We start from the raw sequence: 24,360 nt of genomic DNA, 5'->3' as shown, positions 1-24,360 counted from the left end.
AATTTAGTTTTTTACTTTTAATTTTGGGGTATATTTTTCTCTGCTGAATATCATAACTTTACTTTTTTTGGAATTTAATGTAAAACCACATCTTTTTTTACTCTGTGTATTTATTTGCTCTATTAACTTCTGCAAGTCTTCCACTTTTTCAGCAATTGATACAGTATCATTTGCATAATGAAGATTATTTATGTTTCATCTTCCTATTTTTATTATCTCTCCAGGCCTTCCATACTCTCAATATAAAGCATACATCCCCGAGTTAATAATTTCTTGTATTTGGAAAGTTTCTGACAGTTCATTGTTGATTTTTATGTTTGTAATTTGGTTCCAATATATGGATATCAGTCTTTCCTGGGTCATTCCTGTCTATTCTTTTCTTTATTAATGTTTCTATTAATTTCTTATGGTGAACACTATCTATTGCTTTATTATTATATATAAAGCAGAGTTAAACATTGTTCTGCATTTCTAAGTTTCTTTCTCTCAGAATAATAATTCTATCAGATTGAAGTATCATTCTGATAGTGAAGATACCATCTCTTGTTCCTCTCTTTCTCGTAAATCCACACTGGACATCCTTTGTTTCATGTTAGATTTTATTCTTTTCACTATAATTTGTAAATTAATTTTATTACATGGCTAATTAGGCTGACTGTTCTATGATCTTTACATTCAAGTGCCACAGCATTTTTAGGATGTTTAAAAAGAATTCTTCCCACATTTATTAGGAATATATCATCATCAAATTCGTGATACATATCATCGGGGGGGGACATGATATTTATGATAGTACCTCATGTAAAAGTTACACCATTACTAACTTCCGATCAGTAATTTTCCTCCAAATTAATCTGTTATCTATCAAGACTCCAAATCATTAGATCTTATATTTTTGTTTTTTTAAGGCACTTTTTACTGTATTAATCCATCTATATCTTGGTCTTCTTCTGGGACTTTTTCCTGCCAATCTGGCACAGGACACTTTTTGCTAATTTTTCCTCTCCCATTGCTTTTCTAAGTGACTATACCACCTAAGATTAGCTCTACTAATGCATTCTTGAATGCTAACAATGTCAAGTTCTTTCCTAATATCCTCATTTTTGATGTGATACTGCTGTTGATGCCATCTGTTCAGTCCACCAATCTTTCTCAGAACTTTCATACCAGAGCTCTTTAGTCTTTGATGAAGTGTTTTATTTCTAATCCAGCTCTAAGATCCATAAGTTAAAATTAGTTTGAACACTGTCATGTATACAGTTAATTTAGTGTTTTGACTAATTGTGCTCTTATTCCATATACATTTATTCAACTGACTTCCTACCATAAACTTTGCTAATTCCGTTGTCTATTTTCATATTTAATTTACCATCTTCACTAAATAAATATTGTGCCTAAATGGTAGAAATGTTTCACTTGTTCTATAGGTTCACCATTCAGGATACAGTTGATGTTTTCAATGTTTCTGCCTATTTTCATTCTCTTTATTGAAGATTTTCATACCAAACCGATTACAACAGTTATTCAATTTAGTGTCAGGGTATCTTGCAGACTTGTATTGGATTTATTCATATGTATAACATCATCATCAGCCATTGTCGATCCACTGCTGCATGAACACCTTTCCAAGATTACTCCAAAACTGTCTGTCCATGCCTCTCCTTTCCCATGTCACTCCTGCAAATCTGATTGATTGATATCATCAATCCACCATGATTTAGGTCGGCATCGTGGTCGTTTTTCCTCTTATGGAATCCAATCCACTACTTCTTTTGTCCATTGTTGATCTTGTCTTCGAGCAATATGCCCAGTCTATTCTCACTTCATATATTTCACTCTTCCTATGATGTCAGAGACTTTGGTTTGATTTCTTATCCATGTATTCTTTTTGTGATCCAATCTTGTGATACCAAGCACACTTCTTTCTACTAAATTGTGTTGTTCTTAATTTTTGAATTTCCTTTGCATTCAGTGTTCATGTTTCACAGCCATATGTCAGTATAGGAAGGAATACATTGGTTAAAAACTTTTCTCTGCAGGTATAATGGTAGTTGGCTTTTGAATGTGAATGTAATTTACCAAATGCTTTCCACCCAATTATCGTGCGCCTTTTAATTTCGTCCATGATATTTTGTTCCATTGATATCTGTTGTCTGAAGTGTATGTAATGATCTACTTGTTTAATTTCCTCATTATTGATTTGTATTATTTCTGGTTGGACATAGCTATTGAACATAACTTGGGTCTTCTTTAGGTGTATCTTTAGGCCAGCTGTTTTCTAGCAATTTGGAGTTCATGGATACGAATCTGTAATTCATGCACAGTTGAAGTAAAGATAACTATGTCATCTACAAAGCGTAAATGACTTAAATATCTTCCATTTATCTTCAGATCTTTTCCTTCCCAATCAAGAAGTTTGAATATTTCTTCTAGGCACACTGTGAATAATTTTGGAGATATTGTGTCACCCTGTCTTATACCTCTCTGTATTTCCACAGTAGAGATGTTTCCATTGAAATGGATTGCTGCTGTGGCATTGTGTCCTGATGTATGGCTCTTTCACTTGTTGGTTGCTTTAAGTATTGCACAAATTTTAAGTGAATCAATGGCTTTCTCATACTCAATAAAACCAAGACATAATAGTAATTGATATTCATTACACTGTTCAGTAATCTGCTGTACAACTTGAATAAGGTCCATTGTACTAAAGCTCCTTCAAAAGCCTGCCTATTCTTTTGGTTGTGCTAGGTCTAGAGTTGCACAAAGCCTATGAGCTAAGACTTTTGTAAACACTTTGTAAACCACTGATATTAGACCGATAGGTCGGTAGTTCGTCAAGTCTTCTACTTCACCTTTTTTATGTATCAAAATTGGGTCACCTTCTTCCATGTTCTTGGTACATCATTTGTCTTCAGGCATAAAGTAAATAGTTTTGCTAAGAGTTTGTAGATTATTTCTCCACCTGTTTTTAGAAGTTCAGATTCTTCTTCTGGTAGAATCTGTGGTAGTTCAGCTGTTTCATAGTTGTCTTCTTCTTCATTTAATTCATCATCCTGATATAATGTTGAGTAAAATTCTTTACCTCTTTTTGCTATAGCATATCTATCTCTGGAGATGCTCCCATCTTGTAGTTTGACTGCAACCATCTGTTTGTGATGGTTGTAGTCACCAGGATGCTGAATTAAATGAAGAAGACAACCATGAAACAGCTGAACTACTACCACAGATTCTACCAGAAGAAGTTATGTGGAGCATCCAAAGCTTCATCAGTTGCATCAATTTGGCTTTTTTGAGACTACGGTTGTTTTCAATTGTTTGCTGTATGAATTTACAATTGAATTTTCTTATTTCTTCTGTGATACGTTTTCTGATCGTTTTGCACAATTCATTGTATTCAATTTTATTTTGTAGATTAATTGATTGTTTCATTTCTCTTCGTTTCTTCATAAGCTGTTTTGTTTCTTTAGAAATTTTGTATTGTTTCTGTTCTGTGGTACCAGCTATTTCAAGTGAATATTGTAGAAGGTTTTGGGTAATAATGTCATTACTTTCTGATAGATCAGCATTTAATAAGAAGTTGAAATCTATTGTTTAGTTAGTGTTGAAATATATCTTTTTTAATGTTGAGTTTGTGTACATCTATGTTTTGCTTTGATCTTTAAAACATTTTTCTTTCTTTTTGGCAGTTTATTTGGATTTTACTGCATACCATCATATGGTATGCAGTAAAATCTTGAACACTGGAAGCGACCATCGTATGGTCACTTCCAGTGTTCAAGGTGTTTATAACAGAGTAGTCTTGAAAGATGTTTTTCTTATTGCTGAGGATAAAGTTAATTTCACTAGTTTTTCCATTTGGTCTTTTCCATGTTCAATTTCTGTGTTTTTTCTTGGAAAAGGAATTCATGATATACAGGTTTTCTTTTTCTGCAAATTCTATTAACCCTGCTCCTCTGTCGTCTCTCGTACCATATCCAAAATTTCCCATTGAGCTTTCATCTGAATGTTGTATACCAATTCTAGCATTAAAGTTCCCCATTACAGTTCTGAAATGATGGTTTCCTTTATTGTAGATTTGGGATACATTATGATAAAAGGCTTCAATTTCTTCATCATAATGACTTATTGTTGGTGCATATACTTGGATGATCTTAAGAGTGTATGTTTTTGAGATTTGAACAATATTACTTGCTATTCGATCGGATTTATTCTGTCAAATTCTATTATGTTGTTCTTCAGTTTTTTGTTGATCAAGAATCCAACTCCACTGATTCTTTCCTTATCTTGGCTTCTATAATATATTGTCTCTGTTTTTTAATTGAAAAAATTTTTCACCATTACGTCTAACTTCACACAGTCCAAGAATGTCCCATTTTAGTTGCGTTAGCTCCTCAGTTAGTTCAGTTAGCCATACTTCACTGCTCAGGATCCTACAGTTTAATGTTCCATGTTTCCAATGACAGCATGATCTGGTTACCCGTGGATTCTTAGCATCCTCTGCCTTCATGTTTAACTGCCTGCTGCTGTAGGTGGTAACAATCTGGCCTCTGGGGAATGAGGGCCATTTTATTTCTGTCATATTCATCTTGGAAGTTAGGCCATAAATTCACCATGCTGGCCCAGTGTGGGTTGGTGAGTGGCAATCTTTTCACATGTGATCACCAGTCCCAAAACCACTGATCCACGGCTCTTTATGCAATAATATATTCAGAGCTGCCTGATATCCAATGGATGTTAGTCGGGGTTTCTCCCCCATCCGCCACCTAGTGGACGTGCTTGGTAGCCCATGGGAGCCCTAAGGTAGTATAACATCATCATCTGCATAAAGTAAAAAGCTGAGAGCTGATCTCCAATTTTGATAATTTCTTCATAATGTGATCCATATAGATGACGAATAACAGAGGGGATAATGTATATCCTTATCTGACACTAGATTTAACATCAAACCACCTTCCTGTACTTCCTTCAATTCTAACTGCTGACCTGCAACTCAAATAAAGACTAAGTGTTGCTTGATATAATGCCCCCTTTCACACCATATGACTTTAACATTTTGAATAGCTTTTCTCTTGGCACCCTGTCATATGCCTTTTCCAGATCTACAAAATATAAATGCAGATCTTTGTTATATTCCCATGATTTTTCAACCATATGTTTTAAAGTGAAAATCTGATCCTGACAACCTCTATTTGAACCGAATCCAGCTCGTTTTTCATCAGGTTTCCCTTCCACAATCTTTCTCAACCTTTTCTCAAGTACATGTGCATAAATCTTACTAGGAACACTCAGTCGGGAAATACCTCTATAATCTCACATTCAGTTTTGAAACCTTTTTATTGATACTATGAGTGCTCTACTCCAATCCTCTGGAATTAGACCCTCTGACCAGACCTTCTGAATTATGCAATCCAGCCACAGTAAAGCTTTTATACCTCCGTATTTGAGCATTTCAGGTCAATTATCTGCTCCAACTGCCTTTCCACATTTCAGGTTTTTGATTATTTTTTTTTTTACTTCAAATATTGATATGTAGTCCTGACTTATATTTTTATATTTTACTCTGTGAAGTTGAAAATGCCGTCAGAAAACTAAAACCACATAAAGCTTCAGGAATAGATAACATCTTGGCAGAATGGTTGAGGGCTCTCGATGAAGGAGGACTGAAATTTCTAACAAAATTATGTAATAAAATATACGAGACTGAATTTCTACCCAAAGATATTAATCGCTCAATTTTCGTTCCAATTCCCAAAAAAAAAACTACTAGATGTGAAGAGTTCAGGACAATCAGCCTCATCAGTCAAGTATCAAAAGTCCTCCTATATGCTATTCTTGAAAGAAATCAAAGAAAAATAAACATAGAAATAAATGATACACAAAGTGGCTTCAAGGAAAATGTAGGTACAAGAGAAGGTATTTTCAACGTCAGAACCATCATAGAAAGATATCTAGAAAAACAAAAAGATGTGTACCTCTGCTTCATAGATTACAAAAAGGCATTCGACAATGTCCAACATGAACAATTAATTGAAATCCTTTCTAAAATAGGCATGGATGAAAAAGACATTAGCTATTAACTAATCTTTACTGGGAACAGACTGCATCTTTGAGAATAAACAGAGACTTCAGAAGAATTCTCAGTTCAGAAAGGTGTGAGACAAGGCTGTGTCTTTTCTCCGATTCTCTTTAACCTGTACACAGAAGAAATATTTAATAAAATTAGTAACCACAGAGGAATCACTGTGGGGGGGGGGTGCAGAAATATTAAGAAACTAAGATATGCAGATGACATGGTTCTTCTAGCTGAAAACAAATATGACCTCAAAACTCTTATAGATGAAACCCTCAAGTACAGTGGATAGTTTCAACTTTAAAAAGATAAAAATCATGATAATTTCAAGAGAAAAGGAAATACCAAAAATATGCATCAATATAAAAGGAAATAAATTAGAACAGGTGCAAACATACATATAGCTTTTGTTGAAAGTTTATTTTTCACTTGGTTAGACTCTAATAAATTTAGTTTAATCCTTTAACCAAGTGTTAGCAAACAAAGTTTGCACCTGAAAGTATCTTCAGGACCTGAGTCAGGTAGTACAACACTGGGCAACTCGTAGTAAAGGTGGACCAAGCTAACATCACTCCTATCTCAGTATCTCCCATAATGCAAAACACATCTCCTTGCAGATATGTATAATGTTATGCATTAAGGGAAGGGCCAGTACCCAGACTAGTTTCAACCTTTATTGAGGTCTCTTCAGTGCTTCTGCCTGGTATCTCCACATCTGGGCTGGACTGAAGAGACCTCGATAAAGGTCGAAACTAGTCTGGATACTGGCCCTTCCCTTAATGCATAACATTATACATATCCGCAAGGAGATGTGTTTTGCATTATGGGAGATACTGAGATAGGGGTGATGTTAGTTTGGTCCATCTTTGCCACGAGTTGCTCGGTGTTGTACTACCTGACCCCAGTCCTGAAGATACTTTCAGGTGCAAACTTTGTTTGCTAACACTTGGATAATGGATTAAACTAAATTTATTATATGCATATACCTCGGACACTTCATCACAGAGAATGGCAGGACAGAAGATGAAATTAGAAAAAGGATTGAAATTTCAAGGTCAACTTTCAACAGTATGAAAAATCTACTAACATCTAGAGAATTAAATCTGAAAACAAGACTAAGAATCTCCAAATGCTACATATGGTCTACATTATTATATGGAGTAGAGACATGGACACTCTCCAATCTGAGTGGGGAAAAATCTGGAGGCCTTTGAAATGTGGATGCTGCTAAGAATTATGAGGATATCATGGAAAGACAAATGAAGAGGTACTAGAGATGGTAGGTGTAACCAGGAGCCTGGTGAAAGAAATTAAAAAGAGAAAAGTCAGCTATTTTGGACATGTTCTGAGACATAACTACCTGCAAAGGACACTTCTCGAAGGAACTGTTGAGGGAAAGAGGAAGACAAAGACTGGAGTGGATGAAAAATATAGAAGACTGGACCTATCTCTCATATGAGGAATGCAGCAGAGAGGTGCAGAATAGGACATGGTGGAGACACATGGTAGTCAATCTCCTGGAGGGAGAAAACACCTGACAGGACAGGGAGTCCTGACTGCATTTCTGTTGGGAGTTTTTTTTTTTACCACCATTCTGACACTGTTTGTTTGAATTAGCAGTCTTTCAAAGTAATTACTCCAGACATTAGAATCATTATCTTCAGTTTTCATGCCATTTTTATAATTACTTATTCCTTTTATGATACTCTTTCCTCTATTTCTAAGCTTTTTCAACATCCTCCAGAATATTTTTCTACCTTCTTGATATTTATTTTCTATGTTTTTACCAGTCTTCTTACGACTTTTTTTTAGCTAGTTTTACACAGTACTTCACTTTCTTATATATTTTTCTATATTCTCTAAGGGCACAAGTTGACTTACTTGCCAGGAATGTTTGATATGCTTTCTTCTTTTCTTTAACTTCCTAAGTCCACCATGGGGTTCTGATTTTTCTATCCTTTCAGATTCTTTCATTTTTTCTTGAGTGATTCTCATAGACAGGCTTATACGTTGGTTATGCATTACTAAATCACTTAAGGAATTGAACAACGTAGATTCGAATATAAATTAAATTGCACTTTAATAAATATTTCCTATATTTCGGCAACATCACGTTGCCATTTTCAAAAGGAACTTACAAAAAACGGCATGTGCACGTAGGCAATACAACACAGTAACTGAGAATGAAGAGATGAAGCTATTGTTCTCCCAAAAGTCTTGATGTGCCCTCTAGCGGGCTAAGTAGGTGTTCTTGGCCGTTGGGTTGAAGGTCTGCTGATGTAAGCCTCCCAAATTTGGGGCAGTCACATACAACCAAATTTGTTGAGGTTTGGAGAGTTTCTTAGGGCTGAGGCTGATTCCATAAATAGTCTTTTGAATTTGTATTTGCTATGGTCTATTACTGTAGCTTTCTTCCACCGTATTCTGTGGCGTGTCTGCAAGATCAGAATGGCTATACTTGTGAAAGTGGATGTAGTCCTTGTGTTCAGAAATTCTGATATTCGCTGTCCTGCCTGTTTGGCCAAAGTAAGACAGTTTACAACTCCAAGGGACCTGGTATACACCAGGTAGGTCTAGGGGAAGTGGTTGGTCTTTGGTGGTCTCCGCTCCACCAAAGTGGAGCTTTGGTAAGAAAGAGAGGAGTGTTTCAGAGCCACATGGCTCTGAAATACTCCTCTCCTTCTTAACACACTTAAACAACCAACATCCCAGAATCAAGTTCAACTTGGAAAAAGAGGAGAACAACAGCCTCCCTTTCCTAGACACACTAGTCACCCGCCAGCCTGATGGAACCTAGGTTTTCTCAATTTATAGAAAACCCACCCATACAGGCAGATACATTCACCAACAATTCCCCCCCCCCCCCACACACACACAACAATATGGAGTGGTGAAAACACTATACAACAGGGCTAAACTAATCTGTTCTAACGACATGGCCATAAACACTGAACTAAATCACATCCTCAACACTTTCTCAGCCAATGGCTACCCCACCCCCCTCCCCCAAAAAATCCAAAAAATATTAAAACCTACAAACCACAGCCCCCTCTCCACAACAAGGATTACTCTAAATCCATCACCATTCCCTACATCCGAGGCACCTTTGAAAAAATCACCAAAATCTTAAAAAAACATGACCTGACCTCCTGTAATAGGCCTTACAGAAAATTGGCATCCCTTATCCGCTCCACCAAAGACCAACCACTTCCTCTAGACCTACCTGGTGTATACCAGGTGCCTTGTAGTTGTAAACTGTCTTACTTTGGCGAAAGGCAGGACAGCAAATATCAGAATTTCTGAACACAAGGACTACACCTGCTTTCACAAGCACAGCCATTCTGGTCTTGCAGACCAATCTCTGGATACACGCCACAGAATACAGTGGAAGAAAGCTACAGTAATACACCATAGCAAATACAAATTCGAAAGACTATTTATGGAATCAGCCTCAGCCCTAAGAAACTCTCCAAACCTCAACAAATTCGGTTGTATGACCGACCCAAATTTGGGAGACTTACATCAGCAGACCTTCAGCCCAACGGCCAAGAACACCCACTTAGCCCACTAGAGGGCACCATCAGGACTTTTAGGAGAACAATAGCTTCATCTCTTCATTTTCAGTTACTGTGTTGTATTGCCTACGTGCACGTGCCTTTTTTTGTAAGTTCCTTTTGAAAATGGCAACGTGATGACGTTGCCGAAATATCGGAAATATTTATTAAAGTGTAATTTAATTTATATTCGTATCTACGTTGTTCAATTCCTTAAGTGATTTAGTAATTCTTGAGTGATGTTCGTATATTTGAGTCTATAGTTCACCTCTGAAAGCTGCTCAACCATGATTCATTTTAAAACTTTTTAACACACACTTCTTTTTCAATATGAGATTCAGTTTTATCCTGCTCAAAACTAAATAGTGATCACTTCCTATTTCAAATCTTCTTTCAGTGGGAAAACAGCACTATCAACTGTAGCATAGTCAGAGACTTTTCTTATTTCTTACTTCTTCTCTCCATGTGAATTTGTGCAAATTTTTATGTTGGTACATGGTGTGTTAGTGGTAACTAATCCATATCCTGAACAGAAATCTAGCAGGCATTATCATTATCATTAGCTTTGTGGTTTTCTCCAAATTTTCCCAAAACATTTCTATATGTCTGGTAATCATTTCCTACTCTGCTGTTTAGATCTCCAACAAGGATCAACTTTTCATTTTTCATTGAGCCATCCGCTCTCTCTCTATGCATCAAAAAATTCATTCATATTTGCCCATATCACTCTACTTGTTATTGCTTGCAATTCAAGAAGATTAACCTCATATTCAGTTTTGATTACTGTAGTTACTCCCTCTTTTCCCTGATTGTCATTCCCTGAATATAACATTTTGTATTGATCACTTAGAAAGAGCTCACCTGTTTTTTTGTCTTCTAAGTTTCAGTAACCTATTATGTCGATCTGGTACTTATCCAATTCTTTTGCTAGTTCCTTTTTTTTTTCCATTGATGCTTCTTATGTTGACAGTACCAATCTTGAACTCTGTTGATATTTAGAGATGCCCCAACTGGCCATAAAACTCTGTCATCTTGTCCCATCATTTTACCTTTTTACATTGCGGTTTAAGCCAACAGGAATACAATTTGGTTGGCTAAAATCCCAAATTGCCAGCCTATCCTTGTTTGTTCACTTTTATTTTATTCATATGGCCCCCTCCCTCCCATTCCTCCACTGTCCCTCAGGACTGGTTGAGCCCCCCCCCCCCCCCCCCCCTCCCAGTGAAGGATTAAGTGTGTATTTTATGACTATTTGCCTGTTCTGAGGAATGAGAAACCAGAGTTTCCGGGTGTAAAAACCCTCTACCTTCATATGAGACCAGCTAACTCACCTTTAGTCGAAAGAGACCAGATAAAGGTTCCTCACTTCATGGACAGGAATTGAACCCAGGTCTTTCTGACCAAAGGGCTTCATCTATACTGACCGAGACAGATGCTCTGTTTGTTCGGTATCCAGGTAGATATCTAACAGGGTGCACCACAAGAAGGGGAGGATTGGATATTAGGTCAGAAGCCTGAGTCGGTTCTCTGCATTCCTTAAAAGGCTACATGGAGTTTTCCTTTCAGTTATACAGCTTTTGCCCTTAAGCGCACTCCTTATGAACATATCCACTTTCATAGATATGGTTAAAAAGAACAGCAGCTTATTATTAAATTTGATTGTTCTTCTTTGTTGAATAGGATATAAAATTGAATGATGAATGCACGTAAACACAAGAAAGATATTTAATTAACCAGATATTTTGGTCTGGAAATAGCAGACCATCCTTAGTGGTTAACTAATTAACCACTGAGGATGGTCTGTAATTAACCAAATATTTTGGTCATTTTCAGACCGAAATATCTGGTTAATTAAATATCTTTCTTGTGTTTACGTGCATTTATCATTCAGTCTTATGTCACAAGTATCCTAAACAGCAGGATATAAAATGTTTAAGAGAGATTTGGTGGTGATCTATACAGATCATAGCAGCTATTCAGATGAGAGTTAGTGCCCAAAGCAGAAGAGAAAACGTAGCATTTTAGAAGATGGCACTGTTATAGGTGTGATATATTGATATCAGATAAAATCTATGAAGTTATTTCTATTCCAATAAGGAAAATATCCTTCTAGTCTTAGAACCTTGTTGTAAACTGACTTCAGCTGGATCACAAGGTTTTATTGGAAAAGGACAATGGAAGCAGCATTAAGGAAATAATTCTAGATATTCTTAACTGTATTTGTAAATATTCTTTTTTATTGCTCACTGTAATATCTGAGATCGGGGATACAGAATGTTATCATATGCAAAGCTGTGAACATGATTCACAGTTAAGGATCAAAACCATCCACTCTCACATTATGTTCACACACAACTGACCAATGGCAACTAGATAGTTATAGATATCAGCTTTCAACAAAATTTGTGCTGAAAATCATCAGGCATCCTAGAGTAACTTTATTAACCCAAAATAAGTTATAAAACTTGTAATACACAAAACAGTGTGGATGAACAATGGGTAGATAATCAGAAGCACTGCTTTAGAGACACTTGGAATTTTTTTTTTTTTTTTTTAAACTGCTTTTGATCTTCAATAAATTGGGTTGTGGTTTCACACTGCTATATAGAAAATACATCTACCGCCTAAAGATATTCACATGCATTCAGGCCCATATTGGTATTCATTCAACTCATGGGCTGTTGATTGCAGAATTCATATGCTATCAACTTAACCAACCAGATTGTCAACTATTTGAAGTGTCTTCATACTACAATGGGTGCCTAGGAAGCTGTCTGATGATAAGGCTTATACATTGACTATTCATAATTGTAGTTTTTTAAGGACATTACAATATAGACTACAATAAATGTAATTAAAATATGAGACATTATTAATCATCCCATCTACTGCTTCATTTTGTTGAAAAATATATGTGCTTTTTTTGCTTTTATTCAGAGACACACAGAACACAGTACAGTATGATTCATGTACACACAAGGACATATTTGATACTCACTAAGTAATGAGGCTGAAGAGTGACAACTAAAATGAAGCTCAGAGTCCTCAATATTGCTCATAACATGCTAAAATGGGTGTCCTAGCTGTTGGGCTGAAGTACCAAGAATGAGAGCTTCTCAAATTTGGGACAGTTTCATGCAACTAAATTTGTTGAGGATTGGGATAAAGCCAAAACAAATTCATGGAATAATCTCATAATTTTTTCTGTAGGAATTGTTTTAGGTGCAAGTGTATAGTTATGGCCAGGAGAAAGTGCACTAATTGCTCATGGCTTGAGAATAAATGACAATAAGTTTACTTTGGTGTTTATTTACGTGAAGTTTTTAAGGCTTGGGTGCATAATTTTTTATGCATACAGCTAACTCTTTATTTTTTTGAAATTTTATGGCTGCTGAATCAGTAGAAACATCTGAAAGAATCATCCAAAGGTCAGTATTCAGTGGCTTGGCAAGACTCTTTTGTAGCATACAAATAGATTTGTTGGTATCAGTAAGTAGAATATGAATGGCACCAATCTGGTCAATAAAAGGGCAAAGCTAGTGAGTGTAGGTTTGAAGAGCTTTTGGTAAATTAAAGTGGTGTTTGAATTTAACACAGTTAGGAATGGTGTTTTGTCTGTTTTTTGTCTGGAAAGCTTCAGTTCCAATTTACTGTAATTATGAGCCTTGCATGTTATGGAATCTTTGCAGATTATAGTAAGTGGTAAGGCTTATGTATTGGCTATACATAACTGCAGATTTTAAGGAAATTACAAACCCAGGCCTAATATTAACCACAATAAATTTAATTAATATTTCTAGTATTTTAACACCAGAACACGGTACAATATGATTTTGTACTGTGTTCTGGTGTTAAAATACTAGAAATATTAATTAAATTTATTGTGGTTAATATTAGCCTCATATTTTAATTACATTTATTGTAGTCTATATTGTAATGTCCTTAAAAAACTACAATTATGAATAGTCAATATATAAGCCTTATCATCAGACAGCTTCCTGGGCAACCATTGTAGTATGAAGACACTTCAAATAGTTGACAACCTGGTTGGTTAAGTTGATAGCAAATGAATTCTGCAATCAACAGCCCATGAGTTGAATGAATACCAATGTGGGCCTGAATGGTTAATATGTCATGCTACACTGAGTAATGAGGCTGAAACATGGCAGCCAAAAGTAAGCCTAAAGTCCTAAATAGCCTCTCTTAGTGGATGTCCTGTTGTTGTTGGGCTGAAATACAGAAGATGAATTCTTCCCAAATTTCAAGCAGCATGTGTCATGTAACAAAATTTATACAGGTTTAGGGTAGTTTATTTAGGCTGAGATAGATTCAAGGAATAGTATTTTGTATTTATATTTGCTGACCATAGAGTGGCTTCTTCCAGCTTATTCTGTGGTGGATGTCTAAAACAGTGAATTCTGAGTGTCTGTAGTAGTGTAAATGGATATGGTCCTTATATTCAGCAAATCTGATGCTGGCTGTCCTGCCTGTTTTGACCATATTAGGATAGTTTATAACAGTTTCTCTTCTCTCTCTCTCCAGATAATTACTTCATTGGATACTTTTGAAGAGAAAGCCTTAAACGCTGCTTCACATAGACCCACTGCTTGGCTGCACTTTGTTGGTGATGTCATCTCTATTTGGTTACATGTCTTGGATGCTCTGAAGATTTTTTTAAATATATCTAAACATCCTAGGATACGATTCACTTTAGAAAATGAAATAATAATAGTCTTTTCTTCTTAGGCACTTTAATTACATGCTAGCCTGATGGATCCCCACCATTCTCTGTTTACAGAAACCCTCACACACTGATAACAGTGCCCTCTCCACTGAACTTGACCGCATTCACAAAACTTTTTTAGCCAATGACTTCAATCCCTACCATATCCAAAAAATATTACCCCCCCCTCCTTTTCAGAACAGAGATTATGCCAAGCTATCATCATTCTGTAATCTGGGGCACATCTGAAAAAACTAGCTAAGATCCTAAAAAAAAATACAACCTTACAACCATTTACATACTGTATAAAAAAAATTCACATCCCTTATCCTCTCCTGAAGACCAGTCACATCCCCTAGACCTGACTGGTGTTCACTAAGTCTATTGCAGTTGTAAACTAACCTACTATGGCCAACATCAGAATTGCTGAACATAAAGACCATATTTGTTTCCACTACTGCAACTACTCAGGACTTGCTAACTATGGGCACATCCTACATGATACACTGGAACAAGGCCAATCTACTCCACTGCATCAAATATAAATACAAGAGACTATTCATTGAATTAGGTTCATCTTAAAGAAACTACTCAAACCTCAACAAATTTGGTTGCACGAAACTGTCCCAGATTTGGGAAGCTCTCATCCTCTGTTCTTTAGCCCAACAGCCAAGCACACCCATTGTAGCCCACTAGGAGATGCCATTTAGGACTTGAGGCTTACTCTTGGTTGTCATGCTTCAGCCTCATTCTTGTTGTCATACTTCAGCCCTGATGATGGCAATTTGACTTTGCCAAAATATTGGAAATATTAATTAAATTTATTGTAGTTATTAGTCTGGGAAGCTGTCATGGAATTTACCCTAGTTATTGTTGATTAGGCAAAAGCTTCCAGTTGGTGTGGAAGTGTTGGTTGTTGACAGACTCTCCCCCTCATTATTTTGGAATGAACTGATATGAAAGCAAAGGATCATTATAGATTTATGTTTCTTTTTTTTGGGGTGGGGGGATGCATAAAATAGGCATTAGCTATGGAGCACAGGTTTTTAAGATGAGAGAGCAGATTTAAGGGCTGGTCTAAGCCACTCAGATTTTTCCCCAGAAACTAGGATTGCTAAAAACAGTATAGGAAACATTGGTTATTGCATTTTTAATATTGTAGAAGATTTTTCTTCCTAATAGATAGAGGAACATTTAAAAATTATTCCAGGATCTCTGTTTTGTCTTTGTACTGGTGACCAGAGAACCAGCTAGATATAAAAAGAGATGGTAGCTGTGATGAGCAGATTTTCCAGCAGTTTACTGTGGCATGGTTCAGAAAATAAATCACTGTTGTTCGGTCACAAAATAAGTTTTTCACTTTTGCATTTTTGATTTTTATTGGTTGATTATATTTTCACAAACACTAGTTGTGTAAAATCCTCTTTCTAGTGGTAGGGATGGGCAGATCCTGCATTATGGGATTCAATTTATAAAGTGTTTTTTATTTGAATAGTTACAAAGCCTGTGATACCCAAATACATTTATAACCTGCTTTGTCAGATTTTAGCACTGGTTTTTAGAGCATAAAATTGAAACTTTACTAATATCTAGTTTTATAATGTATTTGCAGTACTTCACCAATATGAAAAGAGTCATATTCATGGTTCCTTCATATACAGATTGCCACAACATTTGGTATTATGTCAGTCATGAGCATAAAAAATTGCATTGACTATTTCTTAACAGGAGAGGAGATACAAGTTATATAACCATAGACAGAACAATTTATGATATATAGATCTGTTTTAAATTATTTTTATTTAAGAAATATTTTAAAAAGGACTAAATTTGTAATTCTTCTTTTTGTGAGATCTGTTTATGTTGTAATGTATTTTACTTCAGCCTCCACCACGAGGGCCTCTCCCCCCAATGGGTCCAAGAGGTCCACTTCCACCTGATCCACGAGGTCCACCTCCTCCACCGCATCATGAATGGGATAGACCTCCAGGTAGGTATCTTGATGGAAACAAATATAATGATGCTGAATAATTCTTGCCTAATATATTTACTGTAAAATGTTTTTGAAGCAAAGAAATTATTGTTGGAATTGGGAAGAACTAATCTGTCGCAAAATTCTCCATTTCGAATTAAGATAGAAAGCATTGAGAGGATGCTGAAAGGTTTTGAGAAACATGATGAATGTTGTTGTATTCACATGGAGGCAACTGAAATTGCTTTTTGGTGTGGAAGAGAACAATAGCTGTATTTCTGTCACTAAAAAACATAGAAAAATCCTCTCTCTTTCTCTCTCCCCACCTTCCCCTTATCAGATGAAGAACTTATATATTCATCTGGGAAATGCATATCAAAATATAGATTCACATCCATTAGGTGTGTAATGTTATTTCTAAATTCGCACAAAATCTTTGTTTAGTTTCTGTTATTCTTGCTTTAAAAAATTTCCAGGTACAATAGCTACAATTTCAAAGCAGTCTTGAAAAAGAACACACCAAAAGTTCCTAGCAAGTATGTCAGTAGGTGCTCTGAGCGAATACCGAGAAAAATGTAATCGGTATGAAAGTAGCCAAACAAAAGTCATAGGAAGATTTGGCCATAACATAGAAAATAAATATCAGGAATGTTGCAGAATGTTATGGAGGCTTTTAAAAAATCTTAGAAATGGAGGAAGGAGTACTTTAAAACTAATTGGAGATGTTACAGGTGACATGAAAATTGAGGATAAAGATATTCTAAATGTTTGGACTAATTGAAAGATTGAATGAAATAATCAGTGACAGAACAGTAGTCAAAATATTCAAGAGGAGTGCAAACAGGAATAGATTTTGATACTTCTAGCAGGCTTCAGTGAAAAAAAAGCCTGAAATGTGGAAAGACAGATGGAGAGATAATATCTGAGAAATGTTCAAATATGAAATATATAAACGTCTTACACACCTACACTGCTTTATTCAGAAGGCCAAGTCAGAAGGTTTAATTTTGAATGGATTGTTGTTGAGCTTAGTACCGTCTTTTAAAAATAAAAATTAAACTGAATATGAAAGCTATAGAGGAATTCTTCCATAATTTTTTAGTTATGATTTATGAAGTCACATTAGAGAAGAGGTTAAGAAAAAATATTGAAGAGAAACTAGGAAATAACCAGCTTGGTATTAGACATTTCATTAGACAACAATCAATCAAGAAATTGCATAACTCTAACAAGTATCTGTATTTAAGCCTTATTGATCTTGAAAAAGCATATGACAAAATCCCAAGAGAATTGCTGTTCGAAACACTTTAGTTGGGTAAATGCAGATTATTGCAGTTGATATTTAAGCAGAAAATCAAAAGTTAGAATTGAAGATGGTAAGAACAAGAAAGTACAGGAAAATGGTTTGACATAAATTTCAGGTGTAAGGTAAGGGTGCACACTATCTCCATTCTTATTTTTCATTTATATGATTCACATGATGAAGGAAAGTAGCATTTTAAGTCTCATATCAAAATTAAATGTAGCTTTACTCTGTGTAAATGTTATGGTCCTAAACAAATCTTCTACCAGTCTTTAGAATGCTTGAACTAAAGTAAATAAGTGCTATAACAAATTTGGCATGAAAGCAATAAAAGAAATAGGTTGGAACATGGTAAATATCAACTGCATTCTCAAAACATGAACAACCTGTAGAATAAATAAAATATTTTTTCTGCTATTTAGACACAGTTCTTTACTGAATGTAGCAAATTAAATATGGAAATATACTCAAATCAACTGAGCTGGTATTGTGGGAGGCATGTAAATAAATTTATATGGAATAAAACAGAGAAATTAGCATAAACATTAATCCAGCAATAAGCAAAACAGTGTTCAAACCACTTTTAATTTATGCTTAAAAGAGTTTGGGATTTTCAGCACTTTCAACTATTGGCTGAAGTGGTACGTTCTGCTTATGAATCTTAGGCAAACCATAAATTCTTGGGGAAGAGCATAGCATGGAAGTAGTTTTTTAACTGTATCTGCAGGCAAAAATGTGACTGGTTTAAGTAATTCTATTTTCTTTTTGATCCAATTAGTTGGGTTATATTTCACAAGTTGATAGATGCTGTTGTCTGAGACTAATTGATTCATTTTTTCCAGGTAAGTTGTTTGGTTTTAAAATAGCCAAATTCACTGGAAAGGCACCTGTTTATATCACACCAAAACATGGTAAACATAAATTTAAAGAGGCCTGTGAAATTCTTATCATTCCTCCAAATCTTAAGAATAATAATAGCCTCAAAATCCGAAGAATATGGATGGCGCATATTCTACCCACATAACCTTTTGGTCTAAGAGTTAATTTTAATTAGGACCGTAGTAATCTAGGCTCTTAACTTTAAAATAACAAACTTATGTTAAATTATTGATTAGGCCACCAATTTTGTTGTATTAAAAGTATTTATATGAATTTGTTCTCTGATGATGTTATGAATAGGATATAGCTTTGATGTTTTTTGTTTTTTTTCCTCCCACTAGAGGTCAGGCCAGTAAAGTAACAGTTGATCAAATCATTGTCACTTTGGCATACTGTTTGAAATGCAATATAGCTTGTCTTTGTATATATATATGAGGTGTGGCTATTAAATAACAAGACAAGCTGTGCTGTGAATCGTGTACTCAATGCCCTTGCGCTGTGAATGACCTTGAAGGTTCTAGAAGCAGTTGAGATAAGCATTGTTCGCTGTCATTTGTAGTCTGTGGGCAGTTATAAAAGAAACACATGTGAAGTCGCTTTGTCAGAATAATCATTATCATCATCAAATTCCTGACATTTAAGCTTTTAACGTAATTGTTTATTTTATTTATATGTTTATTTTGTCATCATCATCAAATTCCTGACATATACCCTCAAGGGGTGTAAGGATATGATAGTACTACATGAAAAATTGACATCATTACTAACTTCCTATCTACAATTTTCCTCCAAATCAATCTGTTACCTGTCAAGGCTCCAACATTGTCAGATCTTATATTTCTAACATGACAGAATATTTGCCAGAATAATGTCTAACGTTAAACTCGAGCAGCGCATTAATCTCAAATTCCTTGTGAAATTGCAGAAATCGCTGACTGAGTGTTTGAAACTGTTCCAGGAGGTGTACAGTGATAATGTAATGTCATGTGCACCAATGTTTGAATAGCAAAAATGCTTTGCTGAAGGTCAAGAAAATGTTGAAGATGATGAATGACCGGGTCGTCCTGTCATGGCAGCAACTGAACAAAACGTTGCAAAAATTAATGAAATTGTCTGCAACGATCGCTGATTAAGCATTTGGATGATAGCAGACATGGTGCACATTGATAAGGAGACTGTACAACAACTTTTGCATGAGCAATTGAACATGAACAAAGTCAGTGCCAAAATGGTTCCCAAAAACTTATATGGGTACCGGAGGGTCAGACAGTTAACCAACATTATTACCTTGAGGTTCTGGCCAAGCTGAGAGAACGATTGAGGAAGAAGAGATCCAATCTGGGGAAGAACAATGCTTGGATTCTCCATCAGGACAATGCTCCAGCCTACAGTGCACTGTCTGTAAAGCAGTATCTGGCTGATAAGAATATCCCAGTGTTGGACCATCCACCTTACTGGCCGGACTTAGCTCCATGCAACTTTTTATCTTTTTCCAAAGTTGAAATCCGCATTGAAAGGCACCCATTTCAGTGGATGAAGTAAAGGAGAAAACAGCTGCGCTACTGAAGCAGATAACACCTGATGACTTGCAGCACTGCTTCCAACAATCGAAAATTCGTATGCAACAGTGTATAGATGGAGGGGAGTATATTGAAGGGGATAACAATTTAATTGTACAATTGTAATAATAAACCACATTTTTGTAACCAGTCTCGTTATTAATAGCCACACCTTGTGCACGCGTGAGTGTGTGTATTGCAGATGATGACCTTAATATGAAGGTTGAAACATCTGGAAATTAAGTAATTATTACTAACACAGTTGTAGTTTCCACAGTTTACCAAAATGAATGCTGATCACTGTGTAACACTAAAGGAAGGGATTCTCATAAATCATAGAGATTTGACACACAGGCAGTGCAGTCACTATTGTAAACTATATTGAAGATACATGTTTCTGCTTTGATTAATCAACTGGCATTTTTAAAACAATGTACAGACAGCAATCTTATTCTCAACTGCATCAAGCCAAAAAGGAAATTCACTTTGACAAAAGCAATAAGAATTTATAACCATATGAAGAAAGCGATGCTCAGAGAGTAGACCAAACTATTTGCAGAAGCTTAGCATTTTTTTCAAAATCAGGTTTTAAATTTAAGATTGGAACTTTTCAGTTATTTAGATCAAGATATTTGGAAAGTCCTTGAAAGGATTACTGACAACTCAACTAAATATACCTTGGAAACAAAGAAAGTAAAACTTATAGCTAAATTTCTTAGACTAAAAGAGCAGCGCTATTTAAATAGCCAATGGACAAATTTAAATTTCTCGTCATTGAAACCAACCAGAATTAAATGATAACAGGAACAACCAACTGCCTTCAATAAACAGTCGTGATTAACCTTTCTAACCACGCTTTGAACAGTGATAAACTCTCACTACTTAATAAAGGCTTAAACTGCGTGGCATCCAGGATGTTAACAAATTGGATTTTATATACCATATTGAAAGAAGCATAAGATTTCTCCCAACCACTCATAGCTGATAAAATATGAATAGAAACTTCTACATTTTTAAACAATACTAAAGCAATAACTAGCAACCTGACCAAAACTGAATTGGCAGCATTTAAATCTTTAAAAGCAAGTCAGGACATGTTAATTACGGGAGCCAATAAAGGCGGTGTGTGGTTATTTTAAACCTAAAAACTTACCTGGGAAAAATGAATCAATTAGTTTCAGATAACCGCATCTATCAACTTGTGAAATATAACCCAATTTATCGGACCAAAAAGAAAAAAGCAGAAGAATTACTTAAATCAGTCCCATCTTGGCCTGTAGATAGAGTTAAAAAACTACTTCTTCACTACACTTGTTCTCTAAGAATTTATGGTTTGACTAAGATTCACAAGCAGAACATTCAACTTTGGTCAATAGTTGAAGGTATCGACAGCCTCAATTATCATCTAGTCAAGAAACTAGCATTAACACTCAAGGAGTTGGTAGGTTATTATCCATCATCATCATCATCATCAAATTCCTGACATGTACCCTGAAGAGGTGTACAAGATATGATAGTACTACATGAAAAATTTACATCATTACTAACTTCCTAGTTCAAAGAATGAAAACAGAAAGATTACCAAAACAAGCCTTAAAGTACAAGCCATTAGGAAAAAGAAAACCAGGACGTCCTCTTAAACGATTCAACGATGACTTCTAAGTCCGGAACAGGCTATGCTAGGCCTAAATCCTTGATAAGCATGATGATGATGATGACTAACTTCCTATCTACAATTTTCCTCCAAATCACTCTGTTACTTGTAAAAACTCCAACATTATCAAGTGTTATATTTCTATCGTCTAAGGCACTTTGTACCGTATCAATCCACATATATCTTGGTCTTCCTCTGAATAGTTTTCCTGCCAACATTTCAGAGAACACTTGTTTTGCTAATCTCTCCTCACCTATTCTGTTTAAGTACCACCTGAGATTAGTGTAATACGATATTGCCATTGATGCCATCTGTTCACACCCCTAATCTTTCTCAGGACTCTCATATCTGCGGTCTCAAGTCTTTGGTCAAATGCTTTAATTCTGACCCCTCTATAAGATCCATAAGTTAAAATTGGTTTGAACACTGTCTTGTATGCAGCTAATTTAGTGTTCCAACTAATTTCTCACTAAATAAATTTAACACTAAATACGAGGCTGATCTTCTTGAATGGCAGGCAATTTCAAGTAGAGTGATGCTGGCAAATATCAGAATGGGGAACTGGACAATGAGACTTATTTCTGCCTATGGTCCCACAGAAGGCTCTGCTAAGGTAGAAGTAGAAGAATTTTTTGAGGCTTTAGAAAAAGCAACTGACATAATGAAAAATGAAAAGTTGGTCATTGTTGGAGATCTAAATAGCAGAGTAAGAAATGATTGTCAGACATACAAAAATATTTTGGGAAAATTTGGAGAAAAGAGCAAAGCTAAATGGCAAATACTTGTTGGATTTCTACTCAGGACATGGACTGGTTATTACTAGCACCATGTTCCAACATAAAAATGTGCACAAATTGACATGGAGAGAAGAGGCGTGGAATAAAAAAATTCGCATTGACTATATTATTGTTGATAGTGATGGTTTCTGTCTGGTGCAGGACACTAGAGTGTACAGAGGATTTGAAACTGGAAGCAGGATAAATTCGAATTTTATCGAAAAGAAGAACATGTAAGAAAGTTTTAAAACGAATAAAAGTTGAGCAGCTCTCAGATGTGAAATGTAGACTAAAATACACAAAGGTTATTGAAGAAAAAAATGAAAGAGTTTGAGAACAGGAACCAAACTTTGGAGATTCAGTGGCAAGCCTTGAAGAAAACCCTGATTGATTCAGCCAGAGAGGTATGTGGTGAGGTTGTTTGCAAGGATAATAAAATCAGAACTCCATGGTGGACACAGGAAGTTAAGGAGGCAGTGAAGGAAAAGAAGAAAGCATATCAAAAGATCCTGCCAAATAAGTCAGCTTGTGCTCTTAGAGAATACAGAGAAAAATGTGAGAAAGCTAAACACTGTGTAAAGCTAGCTAAACAAAAGTCATGGGATGATTTTGGCAAGAACATAGAAAATAAATATCAAGAAGGTGGAAAGATGTTCTGGAGGTTGTTGAAGAAGCTCAGAAATGGAGGAAAGAGTGCTGTAAAAGGAATTAGAGATGAAAAAGGTAATATGAAAACTGGAGAAAAATATATCCTTGAAGTATGCAGTAATAAACTGCTAAATGAAACTAGCAGTGATGAGAGCACAGTGATAAAAATAACACTTACCAGGCATGCAAACAGGAATACATATCTATGCTTGAAATAGAAAAAGCCATCAAAAGTCAGAAATGTGGAAAGGCAGCTGGAGTAGATGATATTAGACCAGAAATGCTGAAGTATGGAGGTATAAAAGTTTTACAGTGGCTACACTGCATAGTTCAGAGAGCCCCGACAGAAAGACGAATTCCAGATGATTGGAGTAGAGCTCTCATAGTATACCCATATATAAAAGGGAAATAAAACTGATTGTGAGAATTACAGAGGTATTTCTCTACTGAGTGTTCCTGGTAAGATTTATGCCAGTATACTTGAGAAATGGTTGAGAAGGATTGTGGAAGAGAAGCTTGGTGAGGAACAAGCTGGATTCAGGCCAAATAGAGGGTGTCAGGATCAGATCTTCACATTACGACAAATAGTGGAGAAAGCATGGGAATATAACAAAGATCTGTATTTAAGTTTTGTCGATTTGGAAAAGGCATATGACAAGGTGCCAAGAGAGAAGCCATTCAATATGCTGCAGTTATATGGTGTCAATGGGGCATTATATCAAGTAATACTTTCTTTATTTGAGTTGTAAGTCAGCAGTTAGAATTGAAGGAAGTACAGGAAGATGGTTTAATGCTAAATCTGGTGTGAGACAAGGATGTACATTATCCCCTCTGTTATTCATTATCTATATGGATCACATTATGAAGGAAAGTGGTATTAAACCTGATATCAAAATTGGAGATGTTAATGTCAGCTCTTTGCTTTATGCAGATGATGTTATACTTCTAAATAAATCCGCTACAAGTCTGCAAGATTCCCTGACTAAATTGAATAACTGTTGTGATAGATATGGTATGAAGGTCAGCAATAAGAAGAGAAAGATAATGAAAATCGTCCCACTCAAGGTCTTTTGAACTATGCAGTGCAGCCACTGTTAAACTTTTATACCACTATACTTCAGCATTTCTGGTTGAATATCATCTACTCCTGCTGCCTTTCCACATTTCAAGCCTTTGATGGCTTTATCTACTTCAAGTGTGGATATGTATTCCTGATTACATG

The 24,360-nt window shown here is 35.6% G+C and overlaps 1 protein-coding gene across 4 annotated transcripts in view; it reads left to right on the top strand.

Moving 5' to 3' along the window:
* Cpsf6 (cleavage and polyadenylation specificity factor subunit 6) overlaps positions 1–24,360 on the top strand; it is a 467,838-nt gene that overhangs the window by 219,733 nt on the left and 223,745 nt on the right. For all 4 annotated transcript variants that reach the window (XR_016550513.1, XM_090414582.1, XM_090414580.1 and 1 more), the window contains exon 10: positions 16,232–16,337. Coding sequence is in view for 3 of the 4 variants with exons in the window: in XM_090414582.1 (XP_090270708.1) it covers positions 16,232–16,337 (106 nt within the window). In the remaining variant the exon portion in view is untranslated. The remainder of the gene's footprint in view (positions 1–16,231; positions 16,338–24,360) is intronic.

The sequence above is a fragment of the Typopeltis vanoorti genome, chromosome 25 (assembly GCF_054136105.1).
Source record: "Typopeltis vanoorti isolate ZY-2024b chromosome 25, IOZ_Tvanoo_1.0, whole genome shotgun sequence".
Taxonomy (NCBI): Eukaryota; Metazoa; Arthropoda; class Arachnida; order Uropygi; family Thelyphonidae; genus Typopeltis; species Typopeltis vanoorti.
The sequence above is the reverse complement of the archived record's forward strand: the minus strand, read 5'-3'. Positions and strand labels throughout refer to the sequence as shown.